The sequence below is a fragment of the Rhea pennata genome, chromosome 28 (genome assembly GCF_028389875.1).
Source record: "Rhea pennata isolate bPtePen1 chromosome 28, bPtePen1.pri, whole genome shotgun sequence".
NCBI classification, from domain to species: domain Eukaryota; kingdom Metazoa; phylum Chordata; class Aves; order Rheiformes; family Rheidae; genus Rhea; species Rhea pennata.
The window spans coordinates 2,758,472-2,770,151 of NC_084690.1; the positions used below are offsets into that span (position 1 = coordinate 2,758,472).

The 11,680-nt window shown below is 37.2% G+C and overlaps 1 protein-coding gene across 2 annotated transcripts in view; it reads left to right on the forward strand.

Moving 5' to 3' along the window:
- The window catches only part of EBF2 (EBF transcription factor 2), a 148,040-nt gene that overhangs the window by 127,078 nt on the left and 9,282 nt on the right, over positions 1-11,680 (forward strand). The window contains exons 11-15 of one of the 2 annotated variants that reach the window (XM_062597065.1): positions 2,914-3,002; positions 3,926-3,991; positions 4,103-4,280; positions 5,577-5,762; positions 7,315-7,482. In XM_062597065.1, the coding sequence (XP_062453049.1) occupies positions 2,914-3,002; positions 3,926-3,991; positions 4,103-4,280; positions 5,577-5,762; positions 7,315-7,482 (687 nt within the window). The remainder of the gene's footprint in view (positions 1-2,913; positions 3,003-3,925; positions 3,992-4,102; positions 4,281-5,576; positions 5,763-7,314; positions 7,483-11,680) is intronic. The other variant, XM_062597067.1, reaches the window with a different exon arrangement.

Consider the following 11,680-nt stretch of genomic DNA (forward strand, 5'->3'; position numbering starts at 1 on the left):
TTGGATTTGGGAATTGCCAAAGGGATTTTGCTATACTTGAACCACCTTTGTTGGGGATTTCATTTCAGGTATCTGATATGTAGGAAATAATGAGCATTCTGCTTCCATGTCAGACCATTTTATGGTCTCTGAATCCATGCACCCAACAGCATTTGGATCTAATTTTGGCATATTTCTATGTAACATATGTAGCTAAATCACTACTGATCCAATAGCTCCCCCCCCCCCCTTTTTTTTTCCTCTGTGGAAGTGGTATTGTGGTGAAGCTGTTTAAACTTGCTGAGGGGTTCCACATCTTGCCTTCACCTGTTGCAGCTTCAGCTGGAAAGGTACCATCTACTTCGACAAGTGTTGGATGTTGTTTTTTAACAGCATTTCATGAGAGAAATTTTCATTTCAAATCTAGTAGTAAGGCAGTTTTGCAGGCTGTACAGAAAATCTTTTCTGATGAAAGATGTAATATATACATGGATTTAAAATGCCTGAATTCTTCTTAGCACAATTCTACATTGTTGAGAAACGTTTTTCTGTTTATCAGAACAGAATGAAAATGTGCATGTCAGCCCTTTGGAAAACAAGTGAATGTTGGATAATAGCCAATTTCTTTTTCTGGTTTGATTTTTGGATATTTCCATTAGCTATTTTTAGTCAACTATATATACATATATATTTAAATTCCCAGATACTTTACACTGCTTTTTCTTAGCTTAAGATATATAACTTGAACTGATTAGACTTGTAATCAAGAAGAGAAATGGCATGTAATGATGTATAGACTCTTGAGAGATTTGGCCTATAATTCTCAGGATTATTGGGGAAAAAACAAAAAACAAAAAAAAACGCTCTTCCCAGATGGCAGTTGAAATGTGTATTATTAAACTCCTTAAGCAAACCAGAATGGCTCCCAGTGGAAAGCAAAGACATTCTAAGTATAGCCAAGACTAAATTCTCAGGTCTGGGTTTTCTCTATTCAATTCCCACTTGATTATCTTCTGTAATATTTAAACTCCATGCCATGCCGTAATTATTTAATAAAAAGTAAATACAAAAATGTATCTCAGTGGGGAATGTGACCTTTTACCTTCATGTTTTTACCAAAGACAGACACAGATAAACAGAAAATCTGGATCAGCGTAATGGTCTGTCTCACTTGATAGTTTCATTCGTCCGGTGTCTCAGATAGCTACCTGCGAGGCGCTGGGTGTATTTGGAAAGATGCAATAACTGCCGTCAGCATCTCCTGGAATCAGGTGCTTCCACCTGTGCTAATGTCAGCGGTTCTTTCAAAACATATTTTTTGAAGAAGCACAAATATCACAAGAGAATGGAAGAAGCTAGCACTGGTGAGGATATTGCTAAAGGAATTATATATGTTACTTATTTAATACTTCATGAAATTCTTAGTAAGATTCTCAGCACATGATTGCATGGATGTATCATTTAAATTATAATGAACATCCTGAAGTATAAGGAAGTTCTCAAAAAACAGCCCTATGACTGTGTTAGTAAATACTGACAATGCTAATGTCTTAGAGGGCAGTCAGAGCCTACGAGAATGCAGAATTGTAAACAACTGAATTTGGTGTCTATATTAATTTGAATCAGTTTAATTTTGAATAATCAGAAATTAGATAATTATTGGTCAAGATTTCATAGTAGAGTGACTCAAAGAGTGTGAGGTTTTGTGAAATTATCCTGCCAGTGGGGCTCTATGAGCTTGTACTAACTGAGTATCTGGGTCAAAAATACCTTGGGTTAGCCACTAGAGATTCACGTCATTACAGCGGAGTGGCAAGGTATGCGTAATAGCCACGCACAGGGGATGACCCTCGTGCCAAATGAAAGCTGCAGCCTTGTTTGCGATGGCAAAATCTGGGGGGGAGCCTGGGGGAGACTGTTGGTTATGTGTGCACAACCAGTGCTCTTGATTTCTGACTACATAATGAATATTGATGCCCTGTTCTAATTTCCATTTGTACCATAGCTTACTATATAAACTCCATGGTCAGGTTCATACAGAGTAAATACATTTCTCCTAACAAACAGAATATTCTGTGGCAATGCTTCTCTGCTGCATCTTTCAAATCACTCACTCAGTTTCTAATAGATGGTGAGAAGTCAGCAGTGGAACCTGGAGCGGTTACAAGCGCTGATATCATGCGTTCTTTGTTGCCTCACTGAGTAAGCCAAACTCACTAGTGCTACCCATTGGAATACTTTCAGTTAGTTTTACAGGCAGCATTCACATAAACTTTGTCATTTGCTTCAACATTTCTGCTTCCTGGAATGCATTTCCTGGAGCATTTGCAGAAAATGAGCATGTACATTCAGTTCAGCTGTGCCCACCAGAATGAGCAGGCGTGGGGGAGTGTGCATGTGTGTACACACACACCAGTGCACAGGAAGATACCACTAATTCTTTATTTAACAAATTACAGAAGAATTGAAGGGTTTTTAATATAGCTAATGGCAGAAACATATACAATTAAATAGGTGCAGTTAGGGTATCAGGAGTCGGGGGACCTAGTTTGTATAATATGGTCCAACATTAATATAGCTTGTATGTCCCAGTTTTCTGTAGAATACAGAATTATCTTTAAAAAGAGATGAAGCATGCTCATGTAGAAGTTCTTATAATGTGAAGATCTTATAATGCTTTGCTTATAATTCAGCTTATCTTATGCAGAGATCAGGGTCTGCTCGAGTAATTAGCCAGTGTATCCTTCTAGGAACCCAGTCAAGGAAAGGTTTTGAGTTTTGTTTTTGAAAGGGCGGGTGTACAGTGGAGAAGCTGCTATGAATTGCTGTGAAATACATCTTTTTTTGGAATGATTTTTTTAAGTTTCATTACCTAAGGTGCATATTCATGTCATATATCTTTTTTTTTTTTTTTTTTTCTGTTTTCCTTTTCAGCTTTAAATGAACCTACCATAGATTATGGTTTCCAAAGACTGCAAAAAGTCATCCCAAGACATCCTGGTGACCCAGAAAGACTAGCTAAGGTAACATATTTTCAGGCATTTCACAGAGCCCTCTAAATACTGTCTTTCACTTTTAACTCATAAAAGAAACAAAAGTGCATCATAATGATTTTATCTGGGGGTAGGTTCCAAATTGGAATTTGATCGTGTAGAATGCAGTAACTGGTACCTGTGGGGATCAAACATGCCTGTGAACTTTCTTTTACTGCTAATAGGAGAGTCCAATGCAGCTGTCATCCCAGTTCATATACATGGTCCATAGCTATTATTATAACCTTAGCTAGTTACCTAGCTGTTATATTCTGAAATAGCATAATGTATAATTTTTTTTGTATGGAAGATGATTTTTTTAAATAACTAAGAAGTCAGTCAGTCAGTCAGTCCTCCTTTTTTTAAGTACCTACCTACAGTGGTAACAGAAGATTAGGAAACTAGCTAAGGTTTTTTATTTATTTGGTTACCATTATTGAGAAAAAAATACATGGACATGGAAGTTAAATGGATTTTTATTCATCTATACAAAATAATATAGTGAAATCTAGTAGAGAATTGAGTTTCTGCTTTCAAATTAGGTATGTCTGAAAATTTTCTCCACAATTTCTCAAGTTAGTGCTCTTAAGCAGTTTCAGGACTATGGAGAGCTCCCAGATAAAGATGGAACACGGGTCCCACAAAATGCGCGGCAGGGACTGACGTTTCGATTGCGTGCACATCAGCGCTTTCCAAAGCAACTGATGCTTTTAGATGTCTAGTTTGAGGTATTGTAAGGAGATTGATTTTTCTGATAATGGGCAAAGAATGCCTCTTTAAGAGAGGTAGTTTTCAAAACGTTCACGCATGATCACTATTCACTTACTGCTTAGAAAATACTAGCCCATGATTTTACTTGCACTGAAATCCATTTCTGTTAAAATGTGAGGTTTGTGCATCTGTTCATTCTCTAGGAAATGCTATTGAAACGAGCTGCTGACCTAGTTGAGGCACTGTATGGAACACCACATAACAATCAGGTCAGAATGACTACTTTCAAAACGGGAGTGAAGTATTTTGAGGTTTTGTAATAAATTCTAGAAATTTTCTCCAAGAAGACTATTGATCTTGTCCCTTTCCTTGTACTGCAGGATATCATTCTGAAACGAGCTGCAGATATTGCGGAAGCTCTCTACAGTGTACCAAGGAATCCTGGACAGATCCCTGCACTGTCTAGCTCTCCTGCTCACAGCAGTATGATGGGAATTAACTCTTATGGTAGCCAGTTAGGAGTCAGCATTTCAGATTCAACACAGGGGAACAACCAAGGTAACTACTGCAAGCAGTACAGTGTTAATTTAAATAACACCAAATCACATTTGGATGGTATTATGTCCGCACCAGGTTCCATTCAGACGTGGTTGAAGTCATTCTTGCATATTTTTTTTTATATTGACTTAACTCCAGATTCATTCCCTGCTTTCCTCAATAACTTTTTGTAGTTATATCTCCTTTCTCATAAAAGATCAAGGACATCAAATGAAAAAATACCCATTGCTGAAGAGTCAGGGAATCTTTTTTTCCAGTGTTTCTTCCTCAACAAGGTTGATTTTGCCAGTTTGTGTATGTTCAACATACTATGTTGACTCATAATATATCATTGTTTTTTAGGGAAAACATGTCACAAAATGGCATGCTAACAGCAACGATAACTTCAGCCATTTTCTGACTCTTGAGTGTTTGATCAGTTTAACACTGGATTCCTGTAACACACAGTCTGTGGTGTCTGACTGCATGAACAGTTGTATTTTACAGTCTAAGGCTGTAAAACCATGTTACATGAAGTTAATTCTACATATGCCATGCAAAATGTCATTATGTGGATAAGAGATTATTATAAAACTAGCAAAAGTTATCAAATTTGAATTAGAGTATCATAATCTCAATGAGCAGATATACCTGATTTGGTGTCTGTATGGTAACTACTTCTAAAGTAGCTAGTTTTCTAGTGAAAACTTTTTAGTGGAAACATTTTTCAGCTATAATAGCCTTGTACTTTAATTCTAGCAGCAAATGTATTCTTCTTTTCAAGTCTGCTTTTGGTGAGAAAAAAGTTAAATTTTGGTTCTAAAATGTTTGGGATTTTGTTTTAAAGACAAAAGTGTTTTTTTCACTTATCTAGGTTATTCTTTTCCCCACACACAGTATCTTCAATGCCAAAGCTGCCACTACATATTGGTTATAAAAAAAAAAATTATAAATAATTTGAAAAGTATAACCTGCCTTCTAAAATTGTAGAAAATCCCACATATACTATAAATTCTACATCATTAAAGGATGAGCTCACACATTTTTTCCAGATCTCAGAACAAATTTCAACTTTTAACAAATCAAATCTGATTGAATAGAAAAAAATATAGCAGTTTCCTTTAAAAAGTTAGTTGCCTACATTGTTTTAAAACTTAAGATTGCCTAATTTGAAAGCATGTGCATAAAACCCACTGAATTGAGTACATGCTTAACTGTCTTAATTAATCTGCTTCTAAATATATAATTTCTTTGAGCATGGAAAATACGGTTTAAGCCAAATCCATTAACATTCTGTGAGATGTGTTTTATTTTTAGGTTACATTCGTAATACAAGCAGCATCTCACCCCGAGGTTACTCATCCAGTTCCACTCCTCAACAGTCCAATTACAGCACTTCCAGCAATAGTATGAATGGCTACAGCAACGTCCCTATGTCAAATCTGGGTGTTCCAGGGTCACCTGGATTCATTAACGGCTCTCCAACAGGATCCCCCTATGGAAGTAAGTGTTTTACTTGTTTTATATTTGATGATTGCTCTTGTTTTATTTAATTTACCACATTAAAAAACACAGCAAGTGACAGTCTTTCAATAGAAATTCTCAAGAATATTTAGTGAAGATTTTGTAAAAAGCTTTTATTTGTTGTTCTAGTATAAACTAGCAAATGTTTCCATTTTTCAAAAAGAGTACAGGAATACCAAATTCTATCCGTGAACTGAGAAAAGGAGACATTTCCTGCAATTTTTATACTTTTAAAGATTCCTAAGTGCAAAGGCCAAAAAATGAGCTACAATTTGCAACTTCCAGTGATTAAGCGAGTAGCCATCATTCTTATGACAAAGGCTGCTCTGAATCTGTTGTAAAAGACATTTTTAAATAATTTTTATGTCCATGAAGAAGTGCATGAATTGCACTAGCAATAACAGAGACCTGAACTGTGGATTCATTTCCTGTGAATGAATTTTTACCTTGATAGCCAGAAATATAACAAAGGTGGAAGTTGTGCAAGTTTGTATGGCATTTACAATTTAACGACTTAGTGTGACCATGAGCATTTTTCCTTCCATGCCTTGATTTCCCTCTTCAAGATAGTAAGAACTGTCTTTTTATTTAAACTTACTAGGCAGCGTATACCTGGTATTGTGCAAAACATTCTTTATTTTATTTACGTTCACATCCTCTGTGTAAGGACTGACCCACTCTGCGGTGATGATAAAGGCTTCTTGCTGGTCTGAAACCTGCTAAATATCATCATTGGTTTAAGCTGTAATTTAAGGCTAAGGTGCAACTCGGAGGATGTTCAGGTTCTTTTGATTCCTCTTCCATTTTTGAGCTTTGCCATTGACTTCAATAAGGAAAGGACTGAGCCTGTGGCTTACTGCTATTCTGATTTCAAACTAGTACTGGCATGCGATTTTACTTGAATTCACATGAACTGTGGTCAGTTGTTCCTTGTTTTACTGAGAACTAACTGATTTTTTTTTTTTTTTTTTTCTGGAGGGTAAGTATACAGTCACTTCACAAACTATTGGATATACAGTGGAACCTTTTTCTTGAAAAGTATTTAAAAAGAATCCAGTTTAGATATAGATCTAAAGAAAGGCCTAAAACATTCCCTCTCACCTTTATTACCAAGGAAATCATCTTTTTTTTTTTTTTTTTTTTTTATAAACAAGGGAGGGAATAGCGATTATCTCTCTTTCCATCTCTGCAGCACAGGCTGACTCTCACCCCTGTGAAGAGCAGCATGGAAATGCAGAGCATTGTTTTGTACTGTTTGCTCATGTTGACTGTATCTCTCCCTTGCTGGACTGACTTACTATTTTCTGATATCCTCATCTCAGAATTTAAATGAATTCAGCACATTTTTCTTGAACTACACTATTCAATATAAATAACTCTCTATTTCAGACTTGTCTTAAACAGCCAAGATTATGTGAGCAAGATTTTCTGAAAGAAATAAAACAAGTAATCAAGAGTTAGACATCTTGAGCAGTTTTACCAAACTTGTATAATTGCATTTCTGAAGAGGATTCACTTTCTATTTTTGCAGTCATGTCTTCAAGTCCAACAGTTGGCTCTTCTAGCACTTCTTCCATCCTTCCGTTCTCCTCTTCCGTCTTTCCTGCTGTCAAACAGAAGAGTGCCTTTGCTCCCGTCATCAGACCCCAAGGGTCTCCTTCTCCTGCCTGTTCTAGCGGTAACGGAAATGGGTTTAGAGGTAAGAGATGGACAATTAGTATTCAGCCTGCATTTAAAAGGCACACTTAGTCTAGGTAAATATAACAAACACTGAATATTACAGGACTCAGTAGTGAAAATCTGACTTCTGATATTTATAGACCAAAATTGGTCTCGATTAGCTGAAATAAAAAAGATTTCAACTGGATTAAAGCAAAGTTCCAAACTCTGCCTATTCTGTGTTAAAACAGCAGGGGACTGACACTCATTTATACCAGGAAGGATTTGACTCACACTGCATTTAAATACCAGCTCTTTTGTGAGGAATGGCTTCTCCTTAGGCTTCAGGGACTTATAAAATCAAGCGCCTGCCCTGTAGAGTTAATACACAGCTCTGTATGCAATAGCCAATGTCTTGAAACCTGCTGCAAGGTTTAGGCTCATACAGGGAATAAGCCCTATAGTATGTTTATGGCCTTTTTTAAAGGTGATCTGCAAAACAAATGTGAGTATTAAGATAAGAATGAAAACCTGTACTAAATTCTTTCTTTTAATAAGCTGGCAGGGTGGGGTGAGGGGAGCATGCGGCACATAAATACACTACAAGTCTCCATTAGAAAGTCTTTATAGGGCCTGAGAAGTCATCTGGCTCCTTCAGTCTTGAGTAGAGATACCATAGAAAACACAACTCTGGGAATTCAGCCATGCCAAGAGCCAGAGCCGGTGGTAATTCCAAAATGAGCCCTACAAACCACACCTGTTGATTTGGGTGCATTATAAATCCTTAGCTAGACCACAGAGACTTGCATAAACTGTGATTATTTTATACAATAAGGAAATTTTAAGTGTGTTGAGCAAAAATAATTACATTTTCAAAAGCTAACTTACAGAATTCTGCTATACATTTAAAACATTTCTCCCTACCCCATTACCTGAAACTTTGTGGTCCTTCTCTAGGATGGAAGGAAGCAAGTCAGCTTCTCTAAAATCATCTCCTGCCCATTAATGAAACAGTGATCTGTGGATGTGAAGGCACAGGCATCATGTTGACAGGGGATATAGTTTTCTTTCATGCTCTTAAAAGAAAAAAAAAGAAAAGAAAAGAAGGATTTGAAGAGATTCTTAAAACTATAGGTATAGAAAGATTTGTTAACCCAACAGTGGTAGGTATTTGTCTGAACTATTTAGAAATTTGTTGGTGTTTGCATAATCACAGTCTTTAAAAGTTATTATCATTACTTGTTCTGCAATGAACTTCATTTTTTGACTCTATAAATCTGAGTTCTTCATATCAGCTAAAGGAGGGATGTGTGTGTGTGTGAAAAAAAAAAAAAGAAAAACAACTTTGTGAGGACTTAGTGAGTTTTACTATTTCAAGGTAATACGATTTTAAACTGATTTAGTGAACTGATTAGGAAGGCATGTATCAACTTAAGAATAGTTTACTTGTTTAGCTTAACCCATTTGGAAAGTGCTAAAAGCTAAACACAAATCACTCAAGAGTAGGCTTGCATTCAGAATAGGTTTAAATTTGGTTTAAATTGAAATGTGTGTAACCACGATGCTGAGAGGGCCTGATTTTTTACAAAATCACTTAAGGCAGTGTTAACCCCAATCAGTTCAGTAAGAAAATCATTTCTGATAGGCTGTGTCTGGGCAACAGAAAAATGATAGATTAAAGAATATTGGCCTCTTATTTAATTAATATTTTTCCATAATCATCTACCCTGTCTGTCCTGTCTGTTTAAGACCCTGCTTAGCAAGGGCTTATCATTCTTTTTTTTAAAATCATTTATAAATAGGTAAACTACTAGAGGCCACTTCATTGTTTAACAATAATACATTCTATTTATATTTGCAACATATTTTATCGAATCTATAAATAAGAAACTGTAGAAACACAATCTTAATGTAAAGTTGTTACATCTATGCATTTTTTGCTGACAAAAATATGCTCCTGAAGCATTCAAAATTAAGCTATTGATTAAGGTTATGATTACTTACTGAAATAGTTTAGGCACACAGAAATGTAGGGACTTGGGCAAAGATAAACTGGTATAAAGGTTAACCTTATGGCTTTCATTGTGGAAAAACTCCTTGTACAGCAACACTGTGATTACATAAATACAGTAATATAGCTGCAACTGTCATTAAACAAGCTGTCAGCAGACACAGTACTTAGTACAATGGGACTTGTCAGTTGGACTACAACAAACAACAGCATCAGATGTCAGTCACAGCAAAGATGGTAGTTGCTTCTCAGAGTTGAACGTGTCTGCCCAAGGTTCCTTATGCCTGGTCTTTGTAACTATTTAACTATTTCAACCATAGATGTGATTTTTTTTTTCAACTGAAATATTTAAATTGATGCAAGCTGGGGAGCACATGCTTTGGAAAGGATCCAGATACACAAGCCTGATATCCAGATTAACGTTCCCACAGTGTTGACAGACAGATGTGGCCAGAAAGTCAACAGGAGGGTCCCAAAGAGGCTTCCTGAATGGACTTACTGTGCTGCAGCAATGGGGCTTTGTTAATCTCCGTTGCTAGGCCATGGTCCTGTATTATAAGCTAAGAACAGACAAGCTGGTAATGTAATTTTTGTTATTATTTCTTTTTTAACAACTGATGCTTCAGTAAATGTAATGTTAAATAGGCTTCGTAAAATATTTCAATGAGCTTTCAGTCCCCATAGAGAGAAAATACTGAAAGTGCAGAACAAGCAGGAAGTACATGCAGGCTCCTTCCCCCCGCATATCAGACAGATGTTTTGACATTACCTCTCAATTTCCCCACCCATAACATGGGGAAAATGTCTCCCGAGCAAGGATTTTTGCAAATGCAATGTTTGCAGAGCACTCTGGGTACATCTGCTATTTAAAGGTGAAGGTTTCCTGGTGATACAGGCTCCATCATTGCATCCTCTTGCAATGAGCATATTAGATACATTACCAGCACCTCAGGGCATGCCAGTCTACTTATTTACAAGCAGCAACAAAATGCTAAAGTAAAACTTCCAGTTATGTTAATCATAGCAGTCTTTAGGCCGGGGTAAAAAATAGTTTAAACATATAGAGCTCTTCAAGCTTCATCCTCATACCAGCATTCCCATAATTCCTGAGAGTTTTTAGATCTTTCTTGCTGTAAGGGTAGAAATTTTGTCCAAAATTGTATTTAGGAGAAGTTCTTCTGCATAAAGGTGCTGGATACAGGAGGATAGCTTACAGAAAATATGCTGCAACTCAAAGCCAGGCATGAAACTTCTTTTATCTATCTACTGGCTTTTGGCTTTGGGCTGCACAATGCTCCCAAGACATGGAGTACCCTCAGATAACCCCATCCTGTGCCATGTGTTCTTGCTTACCTCTTTCACCTGCCATCTGCTATACATTCTTACAACGTAACAGGACACAATAGGTAGAGAACAAGCAGCAGTCCATACTGGACCCTACCCAGTTCTATATACTCTCCAAATTGAGAGCAGGTGATCCTGGTCAGAACAATTGTGTGCTCAGTTCGTGTCATACGTCAAGGCAGTTTAAAAAAGGCACTGGGAAGATATAATGTGACGTGATGCAACATGGCATGATAAGTACACAAATGCCTAATCAACTCATCTCAGATGTAAGGCAGCTGATGGGAAATGCAAGCAAATTGGAAACTGCTGGAACAGCATGGACCGCTGACTGCCCAGATTACCTTTGGCCAGCTCAGCACATCTCAACGTAAAAATGCAAGCTCAGTTACAAGGACTAGCAGGCAAGCCCCAGAAGGTCAGACGTTCCATTAACCATCAGGATCCTAGCCAATCCAAAAGGCATCGAAGTCTGATACTCTTAGGAACTGCCTCAATTTAACAAAGGATCTGTTCCCTAAAGAAATGCAAGTATTTGAGTTGAAGACCCTGATTATTAGTATCTTGTCTTGACACAGTTTGGGGTGTCAACAGCACTGGGGATTCTGGTCCTCTTGCATTAAGTACTGTACACGTAGGTAATGAGAAAATAGTTGCTCTGAAGGACTTGTAAAGGATGGGACTCGGATGAAACGACTGGCTCCCATTTACAGAGCAAGGGCTCCAGATCGTTACTAGTCCAGTGCCTGAGCCACCGTTCTTTTCCTGGCTCCAGCCAACACTTGCAACATCCATTGTAAAGTAACTCCTAAGAGAGATTGGGTAAGAGCCAGGTGAAAGTAACTGGGCATTTGCATGCTAGGAACGTTCAGCAATATGTTCT